Raw genomic sequence first — 18,502 nt, forward strand, 5'->3', positions numbered from 1 at the left:
CTGGAAGGGGAGCTTACGGATCAGAAGCTCGGTGCTCTTCTGATACTTGCGGATCTCACGAAGAGCCACAGTTCCGGGTCTATAACGATGGGGCTTCTTTATAGTTCCAGCAGCGGGAGAAGACTTACGAGCAGCCTTGGTAGCCAGTTGTTTACGAGGGACCTTTCCTCCAGTACTCTTTCTTGCAGTTTGCTTAGTACGAGCCATTTCAATTATTCAAATCAAAGAAATATGATGATTTGGAAAAGCGCGGCAGAAAAACAAAAATCCAGAAGGCATCAATTTGCTAATTCTATTGGGTAATTGATAACATAGTCCTCTTTTATCCAATCATCTTATCTATCCAGCGATGTTCTAGATTTTGAACCCTGGATCCACATCCAGTAGACTATCATATTAATTTTATTCAACTAGAAAACTAATCATGTCTGGACGTGGTAAAGGAGGAAAGGGACTTGGAAAGGGAGGTGCTAAGAGACATCGCAAGGTGATGCGTGATAATATTTTGGGTATTACGAAACCCGCTATTCGTCGTTTGGCTCGTCGTGGAGGTGTGAAGCGTATCAGTGGTCTGATTTATGATGAAACCCGTTCTGTGCTGAAGACCTTCTTGGATGGAGTGGTTCGTGATGCTGTCACCTACACTGAGCACGCCAAGAGAAAGACTGTGACTGCTATGGATGTCGTGTATGCTCTGAAGCGTCAGGGTAAGACTCTGTATGGTTTCGGATACTAAACGAGAACCGGTGTTTATGAATACCAATATCGTTTGTTTGTTTTCAGAACGCTATTGATTTGACAACAAGAATACGAACAACCCAAACTAAAAGGCAAGACGCTCGGTCTTTGAGCGATGCTGAACAATTGCCTTCTCATCTCCCTTCTTCTGAGCCTTCTGTAGATCCAAAGCTGAATAACCAAATTCATTCTTTCTTGTCTTATCCACAGGATAAATCCACATCTGATAGAGATAAATGAAGAAGATGATATCATCACGGAAACAAGCAATACGATGAAGAACAGGCATCTTAATAATGAACGAGAACATATCATCAATAAAGGTATTAAGTGTCTTGTAGATCATAGCATTCATCGGAATATGAGCTACGCTCTTCAGTTTATAATTGATAAACAACTGAGGAGTCATTGAAATGAATCCTATCAATGATACCTTCATTGAACACTTACCGAACAGATACACGAAATTGGTCAGAGAAGTAATAATCCAATCATACCATGATTTATGTGTCTCATAAATCAACGAATAAATAGCATAACCAGCTACTAATGGATAGAGAATTACCATCAAATGACGCATAGCCGTATCATCATATTCTTTTGTTTTACTTGTACTATAAGTAGCTCGATCTCGAATCCGTAATACAGGTTTATTGTTCTTCCAATAGAAACGAATCTTGACTGCTTTTGTGATTTTCCACAACTATTCATTATTAAAATTCATAGTTCTCACTTCAATAAGAAGACCAACAGCATTTGAGATAATGATCATAGTAGATGTTTCATTGTTGATTAGATACAATAACACGATCAGATTCACAAATACATTCATAAACACACTACGCACTGATAACCCTTCCATATTATTTCGATTGCGCCAGAATGAAATTTCATTCTTGAATGCTAATGCATCAAATACACTATGAAGAGTTGAGACAATCTATATCTTATTCATATCCTTCATACGAACTCCAGTTAGAATCAGCAGGTAAATGTTGGTCTCTAAGAACATGGATTTGATATCATCAAAATCATCCTCTGTAGCTGCTCCCATCATCTTCTGCATCTCCAACACAGTATCCATCTGTTGGACCATCTGCCCTTTGAAGAAACCATAGGCTTTGAAAGAGAGGGCTAATGGTAATTCAGTAAGAGTATCGTTGATTGGCATCAAATGCTTCTTCATAAGAACGAACTCATTCACATCAGCATTCGGAGTGAAAGTGTGTGTTTCGTCATCAATGAAGTCTATCTAAGACAGACGTCAACAGACCTACAATCTTTCATCTGAGGAGGAATTTGACCACCACGAATAGGCTTGGTATTTGGAATAACATACATGTGCAACATGGGGACCCAGTAGGAAATGATAGCTGGAGGTGTCTGAGACTTTTGTGTCATTAGCGAAGATGCATTTGAGAGCAGATTCACTTCCTCTACAGCTGTGATGTTGGGCTTATAACGATTCAGTTCTACATCTCAAGGCTATATGTTGTTATACGATAAATAGTATGCGTCATTCCCATAGTAGAAGTACATTCACTTGGTTTCTTGGAAGCCATTCCGAAGAAGATATGGGCGTACAGAGTACCATTGTTTAACAAATTCTCTGTCATAGGAAGAGTGACGTTCAGTTCATTATACTCCAAGTTGGTTCCATAGTGAAGCTTCTCTCTCTTGTAAATAAGCGAATCATCGTTCACTGAGCAGTCATTGTTTGTCTCCGAAAGATATACATAAAGAGACTACAATAAAAAAAAGTAAAAAGACAAACACAAAGATCACCATCCTTCAAAGTCGACACATAGGTTGCACCATTCTCTCCTTTCTTAATTGGCATCATTCCCTTCATCAGTCCAAATATGGAAGAAACAGGACCGGTAGGTTCAACAGCCGATTGGGTATCTTGAGTCTTCAAACTCTGATTATAATTCTCAATGATTGATGCCGGCGATTCTTGCGGCTTCGGATTAGTAAACCCACTCATGAGGTTTCTAATCAGGAAGAAGATCATCAGCATCGTCAAAAAGTTCATTCGAGGTTGTTCCTGTTCCTCTTGCTCGGGCTGTCTTTGTTCAGGCATTACGGGAGTTAGTTTTGAAGAATTGTCTTTCACAGACGAAAATCGGGACTATTTCGGTCGTTGAATCGATGTTTCAGAAACAAATAATCAATTCTTGGAGAACAATAATACGGAATGATGAAACGTGAATAAGAACAAACAATTCCTGAAAAGTGGAAAAGAGCTATGATCACAGTGAAAGGAAGAGTGTCTTGCGTTTCCTTAATCTTCGAACGATCCGTTTATTAAAGAAAGTAATCCTTCCTCCAAGGTACATCCCTCCCTACTTGATAAACTCAACAGGGATACATATACTGGGATCATCAATATTGCTTTACCGTACAAATGGCCAAGATGTTGAGACTTTATGGGGATTGTTTTCCTGATGATCGGCAATTCCTGTGTGACACAATGAGGTGAGGCGATTCCTTCTTGACTAAACCGTGCACTATCGTATTTAAAAGGACTATCCACAGCAAATGGTCTACAGATCACTCTTAATCACAATCTGCAAACAGAGAACCAGGAGTTGACTGCTGATCCAGCTCCACATTACTTCGTTTAAGTGTATCCACGTTATCCAACTGACTCTCACTTGGTAATGGAATTGATCCGCCTTCCAAGAAGGACATAATCTGCATGGAAGTGGTATTTAGAGATGTTCCCTGTTCCATGGATCACGTTGAAAAAGAAAATGGTTCCAACTTAGTTGCCGCCAAAATAGAATGAAACGCTTCTTTCGCATATGCGAAATAGAATAATAGTGATTATCCATTCTGTCACTCTGAAGGATGTATAACTCTACATATTATCATTCAACACAAAATGGAACGATTTACTTCTCAGTTAGGACCAAAGATGGATGTAAGTAATTTTTAGTCTACCCAGTCAGACTATATGGATAAAAACTCGGAAGAGCTTTATCGATCTGTAACTTGTGTTGTTAGATAGAGAATTAGGGAGTTTTTGATTCTAGCGCTTCACGCGATTGGCAGAAGAAGTCTCTCTTTCCTCATGTATTCTTTTTCACCTATATTGATGATTAGTTGATGAATGATGATGATGAGATTCGGGATGACTATGACAATCTACGAAGTAATTTTGAAAGTCCTCTGATGAGTTTGGTTTCAATTGGAGAGTGATTGACAGATACTCGTTTGCGCAAAGTTTATGCATGGTTAAAACTATTTATTCGCTACACTCGGCTATACTGGGAATCTGTAATTGAATGAGGAGTTGGTCAGGAATAGTTGATGCTGTTCTCTCTCGTATTTTTGGTTGTTATTGTTGGTATTCGAACCTATATATACGATTGGTCCGAAAGACACAGTCTCATGATCACAGTGATCGAAGTTGTGTTCAATAGCATGATTGTCATCGATTTCTTTCGAAACCTTATCGATGCCCCAGAAAAGATGGAATTCATCTTCTCCATGTACAATTTGTCGTTTCATATTCCCTATAGATATGGCCTGTTCAACTTTGCTGCTGGTATTCCCGTGATTATTGTCACTGTACTTCCAAGGCGATTATTCTTAGTATATTTCTTCGTTGTTGAATATATCCTTTGTCTAAAGGTGTTTGATTTCCTTCACCGTACTGCGAACGTTCTTCTTCTTCTTATATCTCCGTCGTATGAAACTATGGAGGAAGGCTGTAGTGGAGTATCGTGAACGAGAGCTAGTAATTACAGTATGTGAATTAGCGCTCTTTGCCTTCTCATTTGGATGTTGGATTTATTGATATCCTTCATATAAAGGTTTATATACAAACACAGAACGTTCTGTAGTGGAGTATAGTGTTGTAGACGCATTGTACTATGCCTTGGTGACTCTGACTACTGTTGGTTATGGAGACATCACTCCTCAGACTCGAGCAGGACGTTTTGCAACAACCTATTACATCGTATCTGTACTGTTTTGGCTTCCATCAAAAGTTCGAGTTGATAGATGTGACTATGTCTAGTTGATGCGACTACTGTCTTCTCCTCCTACACCTCGAGATCGATTTACGAAGGATACAATGAAGAAACCATCCCATGTGGAACATGTGGTGATTGTTGGATATTATCAGGAATTTTTACCCATGCTGATCAGTGAGATGAAAGAGGAATCATCTGATTATCTCCAAGACACCATTTGTATGAGAAATATTCTGATGATGAGAGATAGTCGTAATTCTAACTCAAGAGAAAGTGAAAGTTCCTGAGATGACAGCAATGTGTGGTCGATTTGCTTCCCATGTTCAGATCATTGAAGGTTCACCTGTTGACATCATATCCATGTGTCTTCAAATTAGACTATCCTTCATTATCACTCTTCTTGTCTTCGTGCTAAACTCTTTGATGCTTATTCTGTGTATGTGATTCCTTATCCAACTTGGAGGTAATTATTCTGCTAGTTCTTTCATTCTCTAGTTCCAATCAACAACAAGCCTGGATGCGATTGATTGTCAATGCATTAGAAACAAATTTCTTCTTCTATCGATCTGATTTACGTCGGACATTTCATTCTCTTAGTCAGTTCTAGAAGTTCAAAATAACCGTTTCACGAAGCTTCTCTCTCTTCAGACTCCAGCACCAGACCCATCATTAAAACCATCTTTAGAAGCTCAGATCAATGAGTATGAAAGTGGAAGTGAAGATGGAACAGAAAGTCTTCATTCAGATCACCAATCGATGATGAATATGAACTTTCCTTCAATTAGTGAAGCTTTCCGAACTGGTGATGGCTTATCGTTTGGAAGTTTCCCACAGTACACTAATTCTGATCTATCATGGTCTGTTCAAGATCCTCGAAGAAAGATTAATTCAATGGGAGATATGTTGGTGACTACAAGAGCTTCTCCAACAGAATTGCATAATGATACTCACTCCATGGAACGACTACGACAAATGTTGATAACAAGACCTATATGTCGTATATATTACGAATCAAATCGTCAATATGGCTACTATCGCAAATACAGACATCTTTATCACGATCGAGTTTATCTTCTGTTTCATAATTAATTCGTAGTATATTTCTGAATTTCTGTCAATTTCACCAGAGAATTTGATGAATCGGATAATTAGTTTTGAATTGACCTGCAAGGGAAGCTGGACAATCTTTTATAATTTGTTCATTAATAATGAACACTCATTTTTGCCAACACTCTCACCAATCACGACAACGCGAAGTGACTTTAGGTATGTTTGATTAGATGTATAGTGATTAGTGATTACTTTGATAATTATAACCTATCATTATTTCATAAAAACAAGGTTATTCGAGCTCCTGAATACTTCTATGGTAAGCCTTATCACTTGTATGTATTGTATCGTTCCTATTCTGTAGTCTGGTATTCGTCTTATTCAAGTATTGTCATACTCTGACCATTGGTCTTGTGGTACTAATTTACAAAAGAAATAGACTCTAGAAATCATCTTATTCACGTCAACTCAGTAAGGTTCTCTTGAATACATGCAAACGGGAATTAACAAGTTTGGATTTTATTATGGTTGTGACACAGCAGAAGTAGGATTTGGAGTAATTCTTCATACTAGATCCAAAGATATCAATCAAACCATTCAAACCAATTTGACTTCAATCGATGCAGATTATCGGGAATATGGATCAATGGATAAGCATTGTAAGGATTTCCATTTCAATTCACAAAATAGTCCGTTTTCCTGGATTCGAGTTATCCTCCAGTTTTTGTACACAGCAAGGTTCATTATTCGCATTGCATCGTGATATGGATGGTGAGGTATTGCGAGTGGCCAAAGATTGCATTCCAACCTCAGGTACATCAACATCGCTCTCTCATCGTGGTACTACAAGTCGTGCACGTCTACCTCCCAGTGAGCCTGATACTGGTATCGAGTTGACTGACATCAGGGCAGTTCCCAAACAGTTGTCATTAGAAGGATCTTTGGTGACCAGTGCCATTCCAGATACAGAAGCTCCAATTCCTTCATCAGATTCCATACGATCCTTACCAGGACTGGATAGTGAATCTGTTTCTGTAGAGAAGAAATCGCGTGAAAAACGAAATATGGTGAATGCAGTTTTGATGGATTACGTGTTTTGCGTGAGAATATTTGGTGGTTTTGAGTAATAGGGCGATATGGATCATATTTATACACAAATCCTAACAATTTTGGATTTCCAGAAATTGTATCGAAAATCAAATCAATTGCTTTGTATTATCATCTTCTGTGAATCTCCCAACAAAGGTAGGAGTTGTGTTATTGTTACATGAAGATCTTCTGCAAGCGTTGCTTACTCAACCAATTCTTCTTTACGTATTTGATCAGTCTCCATATTACAAGCATTCCTATACAAGTCCTGACATCAATCATGTTCATGCTTATGTCAATGAACAGATTAGTAATCTGTGGGATGTAAACCCTTCTTGGATGATGGATCACAAGCCAAGAGTGGTTCGATTGCTTCAAGCAGAGAGATTGGTGATTTCAGAGTACCGAAGTCCAGATCAGCTAGAAGTAGGGTATATTTCGTATTCATTGAATATAGTGTATTTTCAGTACTAATGATAGAGAGAATACTTCAATATCCATAATAGCAACAACGATTCTAGAATTATATCAAGGTAATTCATGTTGTAGAATGATGATACTAGATTATGAAGTAGAACTAAGTGGTGTATTTGAAGGAATCAAACAGGTAACTAATGATCTCTCTTCTTCATTTAGATTGATTATCTTTCTCATGTATTGCTTCTGTTTCCTCATTTTGAAAATTCTGGATCAGTATTTTCACCTCTTTCATCGTATGTAGCTGAAAATGGACTCGTTGCAAGCAATCAACTTTCTGGTGTTTCAGATGCTCTTTGTACATCGTAAGAGTGAATTAGAGGTACTTATGAAAGCATTGATCTCAATACATCCTCTCTGTTCCTTCCATTAACACATTTCAAACCACATCTCTTTGACATTTTGATGTCGATCTTTCTTCCAAAGGAGTACTGTAGTAAATGGGGTTCCCTTGTCATCTAGATTATTATCCAGTATTGTCCTATGCCTATCCTGATACTATCCCTCTACCATATGGTGAGGTGTTTTTGCGCTTATTGACATCCTACGGAATTGTCTGTCTTGGAGTCATATCAAAAGCAAGTGGGTTACCAATTAGGTGAATCATTGGGATATCTGGATGATCTATAGTTTGGCTTTCCCTAAGAATGATCTAATTGTGTCGTATGGTGATAATTTGCTGTGCTTACGGGCAAATATGAACTTATGTTCAGATGGGCTATTCGTTTGATTTGATGTTTCAAACAGCAATTAACCATTGTACATTAACACTTTCGAATCACTTGTTTATTCGTAAAATTCCGCTTCAATTCTTGTAAAAACTCATGATAACGTTCACGCATTATCACACGACCATCTGGTCCTCGGTTGTAATACAATTGTCCAATGAACTCACCCCAGTATTTGGAACTAATCATTAAATCAATCTCAGACATACTGTCTGTGAGGGATATCCACAGCAAATCCTTTAGTCAGGATCTGGAAATCATATCCGACGAATCGAAGATGTTCAAGCCACTGAACCTTGTTATAGCCATAATTAATGAATCGTTCATCAAAGCGAGGCAATGAATCCGTCTTCTTTACCATCACATATCTAGAAGTCATAATATGGAGATTATTCTACGGTTCCTGTGTTGATCCTTTAAAACAACGCACTCTTGTGAGAAGTGGCTGATAATTATCATCATACCATCTATCGAAGAAATAATCGTACTATGAAAGTAACCCTCTTTACTCCATTCAAAGGATATATGCAAATGTTCTTTTGGTCGGAAGGTGGAACAACGCTTCTTCGCAATACATTCCTTCAACTGAGAACGGTTGTTTGGAATCTTCCTTGAAGCCCTGCATTTATATTCCTCTCCAAATATTACCTCAAAGCACTACTTTTCCAGGAACCAGATTCCACACCCTTCAATTCGAATGCAGGAACAATAACAGCCAAATCATCACGAGCGAGTTCATTTGATGGTAATTCCATTAATGCTTCTCGAAGACCCACTAGACATCAACCATTCTTTGAGAGGTAACATGATGGCCACATATCCATATCAGCTAACCAAAAGTGGCTTGTTTTAACAGCTTCGATAGCCAAATTTCGCAGCATATTGATGGGATAGTTCTTATTATCCTCAGCAATAAACTCAGTAAGATGAAGACGATCCGGATAGGCAGTGCTTCGCATAGCCTGACGATAGTCTTTTTCGTTCGTTCTTGTAATGAACATAGCGATAGAGAACTCTCTACACATGACGGACATCATTGATCACAACCCAGTCCATCGTTCTAGCATGAAAGGGAAGAATTCAACTCTTTCAATCCTATACAGTGACAATTGCAGAGATACTACTTACGTAGATTGCGTGGTTAGAGTGACATCATATCCAGAGCTTGGACTTGGACTTACCGTTGACTGAAACTCCGAAGACAATGGTCTTAAGGAAGACATTTCTCTAGTGACAGTCTAATGTCTTAGAAGAACGATAATCGTATTACATTGAATTCTTGTCTTGATTCGGATGAGTGGCTATTGTTTTCTACTAACACGACGTATTTCTACAATTCACTCAACAAAACATGAAATTACCACATGAGGAAAGGGAAAAGAGGGTCCAGAACGCAGTATATCAAAAGAGTTCGAGGAGATCCAACTACGAGTAAGACCTTTCGAATAGTTTCACAAAAATACAAAGAATGAAACGATGACAATGAGAGATGTCGATGACATAACACTCATGACTCCGAAAAAAGAATGATCATTCTAACAAACACTTAAGCACATATAAAAAAACTTAGTGGTGAGCAAAAAGACTGGTCAAAGCAGCTGCACCAACAAGAGCGACACTACAACTCATCTCTCTCAAAACTTTCCTACCCAATTCCGATTCCAGCATCTGTCAAATCATGATTCCGTCTTTGCCTTTTTATTTCTTCATCTGACATATATTTCTTATTAGTTTGACTAGCAGTAGGTGGACGTTGATAATAGGGATTGCGAAGTACCTGACCACAGGGACAACGGAACAATTCAGCACCTGGAGGAGGATACAGCATCATATGACAAGTGGTACATGCAACTCGAGGCTACAAGTGACACGAAAAGAGAATTCTAACTTGAATGTGTTGCTGAGTTGGATACGATGGCTGTTGAGGCATATATCCAGGAGGAACATATTGGGATTGCGGTACCATATACTGTTGCTGAGGCATATATTGTGGTTGAGGAGGTACATATTGTGGTTGTTGTTGAACGTACTGTGGTTGAGGCATATATTCAGGTTGTTGAGTAGGATACTGTTGAGGTGTATAATAAGGGGTTGTGGTTTGCGAATATGAACAATATGAAACACTTGAAACCTCTGAAGGCTGCTGCATCTGAGCAGGATACGTATTTCCAGACACTGTTACAGGTGTAGGATTTCCATTGTTAGACACAGACTGGTATCCTGTAACGCTCATAGATTGCTGTAGTTGCGATTCCGTAGGAAAAGACGGAGGATTCGAACTACTTTCAGTTACAGCATTTCCATTCGAAGAAGTTACCGTTACAGGTATCGTTGTAACAGCAGGAGGATTTACAGGTGCCTCCATATGAGGAACAGTTGATATACTTGTAGAATCACTGGATTGAATTGATTGCATTGGTGCAGAATACACGCTACTAGGAGTTGAAACTACTGTAGGATTCATAGAATAATGATCAAAGTATGAAGAAAGTGTGAAACGAATCTTTCGAATTGTTTGTAGAGAATGAGATTCGGCTCCAAACTGTGTTTCATAGGATAAATGGTAACACAAATGGTAACGCCACAACAGAAGGAAAAACGAAAACCTTGTTACATCGGTTTCGATCAAATCATTTCGTATATTTAATAGACTGAATGATCCTATTTTGCCAACAAATGAGAGTTTTTCAACATGAACAGCAATGATCAAAGGTGGAAACGAGGAAGGAAGCAATGGTCAGCGTCGTCGAAACGTCGAATCTGAATAAACCACGGGAATCCTGTCCTGGTGATAACAGACAGTATCTATTTAGCTAACCAGTCTTTTGTTGATATCATGTCTGACTTCACTGAGAAGGTACGAATTATGCAACTATGTAATGGTGTTAGTGCCTGAACACCGTTCGTTGTCTTGCAATCGAAACCGTTCAGAAGGCGAAATCAGGTCATCCAGGTATGAAATATCTATTCGTAGTCAGGAGATAGGAGCTCCTATGGGATGTGCCCCTATTGCTCATGCCTTGTGGGGATCTGTGATGAATTACAATCCCGAGAATCCGAAATGGGTAGGAAATGCCTGATTTCCCTGATTTCTAGTGGAATCGCGATCGTTTTGTCCTTTCCAACGGTCACGCTAGCGCTCTTTTGTATACTATGCTCTACCTTAGCGGATATGACGTAGAATATTCATATGGTGGATAATTGCTAGATGACAATGGATGACTTGAAAAACTTCCGTCAGTTGGGAAGTCGTACTCCTGGTCATCCTGAAGTGGAGACTGCTGGAGTTGAAATTGGAACAGGCCCTCTGGGACAAGGAGTCTCGAATGCTGTTGGTATGGCTATTGCCGAAGCTAATCTTGCTGCCACCTTCAACAAGGAGGGATTCCCCGTCTTTGACAATTACATCTATGCTCTTTGTGGTGATGGTTGTTTGGAGGAGGGTATTTCTCATGAGGCTGCTTCGCTGGCAGGTCATTTGAAGCTGGGTCGTCTGATCATCATCTATGATGATAATCATATCACAATTGATGGCCGTACAGATCTCAGCTTCACTGAAGATACCCTGAAGCGTTATGAGTCGTATGGTTGGGATGTGAGTTCTGTGGAGGATGGTAATCATGATGTGGAAGCCATCATTGCTGCTGTGAATCGTGCAAAGACGATCACCGACAAGCCTTCGTTAATTGCTGTGAAGACTACGATTGGCTATGGTTCAGCTCTGCAAGATACATCGTCTGTTCATGGCTCACCTCTGGGCTGGGATAAGATTGATATGTTCCGTGAGGCCTGTGGTTTTGCCAAGGGCGAATACTTTACTCCTGCAGAAGATGTGATTGAGTACTATCGTGCTGCAGGAAAGAAAGGAACAGAGAAGGCTGCTGCTTGGGATGCGATGATGGTGGAATATGGCAAGGCTTATCCCGAGGAGGCTGCTGAACTGGAGAGACGTATGAAGGGAGTACTCAAGGGAGATGTGGCTTCTCTCTTGCCTGAGATGGGAGGAAAGGATGTAGCTACTCGTTCGGCTTCGGGTGTAATTCTCAATGCCTTAGCGAAGGAATATCCTGAGATTGTAGGAGGTTCAGCTGATCTGACGCCATCAAACAACACCGCTTTGAAGTGTACATGTGACTTCACAGCAGAGCATCATGAAGGACGTTATATCCGTTTTGGTGTGCGTGAGCATGGAATGGCAGCTATTTGCAATGGTATTTATGCCTATGGAGGTTATTTGCCTTTCTGTGCAACATTCTTCGTGTTTATTGGCTATTGTATGGGAGCAGTGCGTATTTCAGCCCTCAATCACTTGAAAGTGCTTTATATTATGACTCATGATTCCATTGGTGTGGGTGAGGATGGTCCTACTCATCAACCAATCGAACATCTCTGGCAACTCCGTAACATGCCTGGACTGACTGTGATTCGTCCTGCGGATGGTCGAGAGGTAGCTGGAGCCTATGCTGCCTATATGGAACGTCAGGGACCTTGTGTATTGGTACTGTCACGTCAGAATCTCCCATATCTGGATGGTTCGAAGCCTGAGGAGGTGATGAAGGGAGCTTATATTGTGCAGGATGTGGAAGGCAAGCCAGATTTGATTCTCCTGGGTACAGGATCCGAAGTGTCGCTGTGTGTGAGTGCAGCTAAGCTGATGGAGGGCAAGAAGGTGCGTGTGGTATCAATGCCCTCAATGGAGATCTTTGAGGAGCAGTCAGAGGAGTACAAGAAGTCAGTGTTGCTAGAAGGTGTTCCTGTGATGGGAGTAGAGGCTGGTGCAACCCATGGCTGGGAGAGATACACACATTACCAAGTTGGAATCGACCAGTTTGGTACATCGGCTCCTGCAGTAAAGGTGTTTGAGAAGATGGGCTTGACTGCAGAAGTGGTGGCATCAAAGGCTACGAAAGTTGTTGCCTACTATGCTACGCATCCAGTACCCCCTAAGATGGAAGAATTTGGCTTCTAATAATGGATTTGTAGCTTCTATTTATGGAAGATGTTTGAATGAATCTTAGCATGTTTGTTGGAATTGTGTGACACGATTGTGTTCCAACACGCAAGTATAGTGAATCAATGTCTCGTCTGTGTCCGCCACTTTCTTGGATATACCGCGGTTGTTCTCACTAATCCAGTTGATCCCTATCTACCCAATTCTGATCTATTATTTAATAATTGCTTTTTCAGAATCAACTACTTGGCGAGCTCTACATTAGCTCTTGTAATTAGTACGCAAACAACCTGGTTAATCAGTACGGTCAACAATGGATGCTTTGTTTTCTCAAATGAAACGCCAGGTGATGAATTGTGCAATGAGCTAATTTGTAGAAGCTTATCTTAAAGAAGAGATGTAGTAGTTGTGGTTGCTTTCTAGGCAAGAAATCAGGTGTCCACTCCTGCAAAGTTTGCAGTAGGATAACGTAGAAAGAGAGTAAGAGTATAGAGAGGGAAATCTGTGACCGTTGCAAGCAAGGTAAAATGATTCTTCCAGGTTATACTAGTCCGAAGACTGTTTGTGTTCAGTGTTGGAGAAGGTTGGTTATCCCAACGAATACAGATTGGGCAACTTGTTGCGACTTCTTCGGTACACCTGAGTGTGATGAGATTGTAAATAACTTTGTTTCGTTGTCTACGATGGCAACTGAGTTTCTAGCGCATGGTGGTTACTACTACTCGTGGGAGGTGATTCGTCAACACGTTGTGAATGGTTACTTTGTCTATCAGAAAGTAAGTGAATGGAAAAGATATAATTCAAAGATCAACCGTGATGAAGTAGTGGAGGATAAACAATGTGTATGTGATATGTGTTGGTATTTGTGGATTCGTTGTGTTGGAAAACGATGTCCATTCAAGAGTGGAACCATTTTCTTGGAAGATGTTAACTACAAGGTGTTCAATGCGATTAGTCGACTTGGCTATTCTCGTGTACTCGTACGCAGTGTATTTTCACTTCTTCTTGTTGATGTTTAGGAACATGTCGTTGGTCAACGAGTTCCTTATTCAATGCGAATTGGTAGTTCCCATCTATCAGAATTTGTATTTTTGAAATTCCAGAGATCATTCATAGATTGAGTTTTGTGAAAACAAGGCTCAATGGCTGCTTCCAGAGGGTGAAACAGATATCGTCATGTCACGAGGTCGTGTAGGACGTGGCTATGAGCAAGTGGGATTGGACTTGGTTCCTGGTCGAGATGGTGTGGAGTTGGCTCTTCCTTTCAATCGCCATCATCTCCTTTTCGGTCGTGTTCCTCTCAAGCAACCAGATCAGGCCACATTCACATTTTTGAAGTTCGAGAATTATGGAACAGAGGCTCTGTCAGATATCGTGTTACATGGAATCCAGTATGGTTTGCATGTAGTCAAACGAGATCGTGAAGAGAAGATGCCTTCACGACGAGAGACTGCTGGTAAGAAGATCATGGGTCGTTTTCAAGAACTGGTACAATTGATCTTTGAATTCCAATCATTAAAACCAATCATTAAACATGATACTATGGAACAAGTGATGGATCGAGCATATGTGAAGGGTGTGTCGTATATGTGAGAATGGAAGGAGGTTGTAATGAATAGTTATCAAGTGGTGAAGATGACGATGACCAAACTGAATTCATATCTAACTAATCCTAACTCGAGTAAGTAAGAAGAAGGAGAATAAAAGATAGACCCTGGTCCTTTATCAGCGATTCAGAACTTGTATGGTCAGGCGTATGACTTCCTAGATTTCATGATTCACGATCCAACGATGGATCACTTGGATGTGAGATTCGGACGTGAAGTTATTTTTGACATTCAAGAGTTACAATCGAGAGAAATGATTGTTGAACCACGGAGACGAACTGTGGAGGAAGTGTTACCACAGGCGGCTAGACCTCGTGGTTTAAGTGATTCAATGATCCCTCGGGTCCAAGTGGAGAATGATACCGATGGTTTCAAGCGCTTTGAACGTCTTTAAAGGGTTTTGTTACAAACACGTTGCGATATTAATTACAAACAGGGGACTGGAGTCCATAGTCACTGGTTTTGGTATATGACTGAAAAGAGAAGACACATTTAGAGACAATTACAGGTTTTGCTACGACCGAGAAGCAACTGCAGCTAACTGGGATCCACTTGGAGTGAGGAATAATACAGAGAGGAGTGAGAATCGAGTAATGGTTTTTATGCTGAGTTGGAAAAGAAACCTTTTTAGGTGACACAGCTACGTGGGAGGATATAGACGCCTTAAGAAGCTGCTCTTTCATAATACGTTCCTTAACTAAATATGATCCTCATACAAATATCATACAATGTCTACTACGGATTCTACATGCATTACAAGTACTGAAAACAGAATCAGTTCGATTATCAACGAAGTGGTATTCTGCTTTCATTAATCCACAACAAGAACATTTGAAGCATATTCCGGTATTATACGGCTCGCTTCCCTTCGGACGGATACAAATATTCATCCGAAACACACAAATAATGGCAGGCATTAGTGAAATGGAGAAACAACATTTGGCCAATCACCTGCAAGTAGTTAATGACCAACCAATCAGATCGTACGCTAATACTTAATTCATTCATAGTGCATTTTACTTGAATCCTAAGTCGAATGCCACGATATTAATTATGTCAATAGATATGAGGATTTAAATCGAAATTGTCAAGTTCAAATTAGTAGCAATGGCCTACAAAAACCGTACTATAATTGGAGTTTAGAACGAAATACTGTATTCTATGGAATTACTGTATCAAAATGAAAAAGGGACTCTAGTATACTGCAGTAGTTGTATTTGCGATAAACCTGGAATACTAATTGTTTCTTGTGATCAGATTCCTCTATAAAGTAGTCTATTTTATAGGTATATTGCAATAATGAAGACCTTGCTTGTAGACCAAAATGATCACACAAGACTGTTCTCTAACATAACTGGTTTGACAATTGATCTATTGAAATTCCTTTAACGTAAGAAAAAGTAGATAAAGACGCATGTGATGATGATGGATTCCTGCGATAATACCTATTTCCTTGCTTTGAAGATAAACCAAAGTCTTCATTTTATGATTTTATTTCTCTAGAATGCTTATTTCTAGTCTTATTTTATCTGGGATAGAAGTCATACTATTTCCATCTATTTGCGACATTCCTCAATTCGACAATAATTGTCGCAATCTCGAAAAAACTTAGAATCAATGAACGCAGTATTTGGAAAGCTCGTCTTAGATCGAATTATTGCCAAACTAATAGAAGGGAGGGCACGAGACAAACAGTGGAGAGTAAATTCGAACTCAATGTATGATAGTTGTAGCCAAATATTAAGGAAGAAACTATTCGACTACTGATTCTTCGAACCAAAGAAGTTTTGCTATCAGAACCCTCTCTTCTCAAGATCGAAGCTCCAATGGTTGTAGTAGGGGATATTCATGGTCAGTTCCTCGATTTATTGGAGTTTGTGACTCTTGTATGAGTACTACATATAGAATTCTTCATGTCAGCGGAGACCCTTCCAAGAGTCGATATTTATTCTTAGGAGATTATGTGGATCGTTCAGATCGTGGAATCCAAGTTCTGTGTCTTCTGATGGCATATAAGTTGAAGTATCCTGATCACATCTATTTGTTACGTGGAAACCATGAGTCAGAAGAAATGAATGATGATGGAGGATTCCGAGATGAATGTTTACAATACTATTCTCTTGGTCTATATAAAGATTTTCAGAGTCTCTTCAACTGTCTTCCTGTTGCTGCTATTATTTCTAATAAGATATTGTAGATATGAATGGACAAGTTGACGTATAGTTGTGTTCATGGGGGTCTATCTCCTGATTTGTCGTCTATAAAAATGATAAAGAATATTAAGCGTCCATGTACAATTCCTTTAAGTGGACTATTATGTGATCTCCTTTGGTCCGATCCCTGTAGTGATGTGAAGGGCTATGCTCCATCGCCTCGTGACTGTGCATATTTGTTTGGTCCTGATATTGTGGAGGAGTTTATGTCTCGTTTTGATTTTGATCTGATTGTGCGTGGTCATGAATGCTGCGATGGATACTGTTTTGCATTTAATCGAAAATTGGTTACAGTATTTTCAGCACCGAATTATTGTGGTTGTGAGAAAAATGCTGCTGGAATCATGTTTATCGATAAAGATTTGTCTTGTCGGTTTGTATTGATTCGAGAGACAAAGCCGCTAAGGAGAGGATCCATTGTAAAGCCAGATACTCTGGAGATCATTAATAAATGAGTTCGTGTACTATTACTTGCAGTCTGTTTGTGAAATTACAGTTACGAACAAACAAACGAAATGACTACTTTGGCTTGTTATACACACTTGTCTTGACATCATCTACAAGTTTGTCCACATTCGTCTTCTTTAACAACTCTTTTGGTAATTCCTTTGGTGGAGGAGGAATAATATCCTCCTTCTTCGAGAATGTCAGCCATCGCTTCAGTGTGATTCGTGCTTGCTTATTCACACAAATCGTCTGTATTCCCGCAAAGACAGAATTAACAATCCAATACAAACACAAACCCTAGATATCAACACCTCCTCACAATGCTACAGATTGCATTTTAGCAGCCACAAAAATGGTAAAAAGAGACATTGCTCGCATCATATACTTTGTCCCAATTTGACCATTTGCATTCATTCCATCAGCCCCTAATTCTGTCATAAAGAGAGTAGACACTCCAGCAATAACAGGCAGAACAAAGTATGGATCTGGAATGGCAAGATTGGGGAACCACAGACAACCACCCTCGGCTACGGCGGGGACTGTCTCGCACAGCTTACGGATTCCAAAAAAACACGACATAATCACAGGAAGCTGGATCAACGAACCCAGCATAGGTCCCATGGGAGAAACACCCGCCTGCTTATAGATATCCATCATCTCTTCACGGACCTTCATTGCGTCAGATGCCAAACCCATGCTTTGTGAGAGACGAGCTCGTTCCACCAACTTATTGAGTTCCGGCTGAATCTCTTGCATTTTCTGTCCCTGTTTGGTTGCCTTAATACTAAATGGTAGTAAGATGACTCGGAACCCAATACACACTATACATCATCTCCTCAACCCATCTTCACCTCCTGTAATTGCACCCCACCAAGGGAGACCTAGTTGATTCATCCACGAAATCAAAGACACGACCCAAGTCGTCGGTGTTCCAACAGAAACCCCAAACAGTCCATACTTCAGTGCAGTGTTGTTGATATCGCACAACCAAAGATGTTTATTCTCTTGGATCATCTTCACCTTCTGCTTGAAGGCTTCGAAATGAATTTCGCGACGTTGTTGCACCCTACTCAAATCCAACCGTGAAGTTGAAGCTTTCACGGTCATAGACGATACTCCCCTAATGGTCGTAGCTACCAAAATTAGATACCTCAAAAGGAGTGTCTGACGTGTCACAGAGCGAAGCATCATCAAGAAAGCGAAGTCCCAAAGCAAGTGT

General features: G+C 39.9%; 8 protein-coding genes across 8 annotated transcripts; 3 read left to right on the forward strand and 5 right to left on the reverse strand.

The window, feature by feature from the left end:
- Positions 1–823: 823 nt before the first annotated feature.
- Positions 824–2,821, reverse strand: JH06_1356 (hypothetical protein; the record flags this gene model as incomplete). The annotated part of the gene is given in 8 exon segments (XM_014673709.1): positions 824–1,158; positions 1,189–1,441; positions 1,472–1,678; positions 1,709–1,918; positions 1,931–1,986; positions 2,016–2,210; positions 2,240–2,483; positions 2,513–2,821. 8 exon segments carry the CDS (start codon positions 2,819–2,821, stop codon positions 824–826), a joined length of 1,809 nt encoding a protein of 602 aa, XP_014529195.1.
- Positions 2,822–3,625: 804 nt separating this feature from the next.
- JH06_1357 (hypothetical protein) lies at positions 3,626–6,319 on the forward strand (the record flags this gene model as incomplete). The annotated part of the gene is given in 17 exon segments (XM_014673710.1): positions 3,626–3,664; positions 3,680–3,742; positions 3,760–3,816; positions 3,847–3,895; positions 3,950–4,020; positions 4,051–4,456; positions 4,485–4,527; positions 4,579–4,735; positions 4,766–4,940; positions 4,972–5,066; positions 5,099–5,184; positions 5,217–5,296; positions 5,329–5,786; positions 5,818–5,987; positions 6,017–6,106; positions 6,136–6,187; positions 6,218–6,319. The coding sequence occupies 17 exon segments, from the start codon at positions 3,626–3,628 to the stop codon at positions 6,317–6,319; spliced, it is 2,193 nt and encodes a 730-aa protein (XP_014529196.1).
- A 1,782-nt stretch (positions 6,320–8,101) lies between these two features.
- On the reverse strand, positions 8,102–8,426 carry JH06_1358 (hypothetical protein; the record flags this gene model as incomplete). The annotated part of the gene is made up of 2 exons (XM_014673711.1): positions 8,102–8,246; positions 8,275–8,426. 2 exons carry the CDS (start codon positions 8,424–8,426, stop codon positions 8,102–8,104), a joined length of 297 nt encoding a protein of 98 aa, XP_014529197.1.
- Positions 8,427–8,709: 283 nt separating this feature from the next.
- JH06_1359 (hypothetical protein) lies at positions 8,710–9,099 on the reverse strand (the record flags this gene model as incomplete). Its single annotated transcript, XM_014673712.1, is given in 2 exon segments — positions 8,710–8,840; positions 8,853–9,099. 2 exon segments carry the CDS (start codon positions 9,097–9,099, stop codon positions 8,710–8,712), a joined length of 378 nt encoding a protein of 125 aa, XP_014529198.1.
- Positions 9,100–9,631: 532 nt separating this feature from the next.
- JH06_1360 (hypothetical protein) lies at positions 9,632–10,430 on the reverse strand (the record flags this gene model as incomplete). The annotated part of the gene is made up of 3 exons (XM_014673713.1): positions 9,632–9,683; positions 9,715–9,923; positions 9,954–10,430. The coding sequence occupies 3 exons, from the start codon at positions 10,428–10,430 to the stop codon at positions 9,632–9,634; spliced, it is 738 nt and encodes a 245-aa protein (XP_014529199.1).
- A 471-nt stretch (positions 10,431–10,901) lies between these two features.
- JH06_1361 (transketolase) lies at positions 10,902–13,034 on the forward strand (the record flags this gene model as incomplete). The annotated part of the gene is made up of 5 exons (XM_014673714.1): positions 10,902–10,922; positions 10,955–11,018; positions 11,051–11,130; positions 11,162–11,242; positions 11,274–13,034. 5 exons carry the CDS (start codon positions 10,902–10,904, stop codon positions 13,032–13,034), a joined length of 2,007 nt encoding a protein of 668 aa, XP_014529200.1.
- Positions 13,035–16,628: 3,594 nt separating this feature from the next.
- JH06_1362 (serine threonine-protein phosphatase) lies at positions 16,629–17,291 on the forward strand (the record flags this gene model as incomplete). Its single annotated transcript, XM_014673715.1, has 2 exons — positions 16,629–16,816; positions 16,847–17,291. 2 exons carry the CDS (start codon positions 16,629–16,631, stop codon positions 17,289–17,291), a joined length of 633 nt encoding a protein of 210 aa, XP_014529201.1.
- A 64-nt stretch (positions 17,292–17,355) lies between these two features.
- Positions 17,356–18,471, reverse strand: JH06_1363 (hypothetical protein; the record flags this gene model as incomplete). The annotated part of the gene is made up of 4 exons (XM_014673716.1): positions 17,356–17,580; positions 17,611–18,104; positions 18,135–18,403; positions 18,434–18,471. 4 exons carry the CDS (start codon positions 18,469–18,471, stop codon positions 17,356–17,358), a joined length of 1,026 nt encoding a protein of 341 aa, XP_014529202.1.
- Between the last annotated feature and the right edge of the window lie 31 nt (positions 18,472–18,502).

Source organism: Blastocystis sp. subtype 4 (genome assembly GCF_000743755.1).
Source record: "Blastocystis sp. subtype 4 strain WR1 chromosome Unknown seqid_0030, whole genome shotgun sequence".
In the NCBI taxonomy this organism is placed as follows: Eukaryota; class Bigyra; order Opalinata; family Blastocystidae; genus Blastocystis; species Blastocystis sp. subtype 4.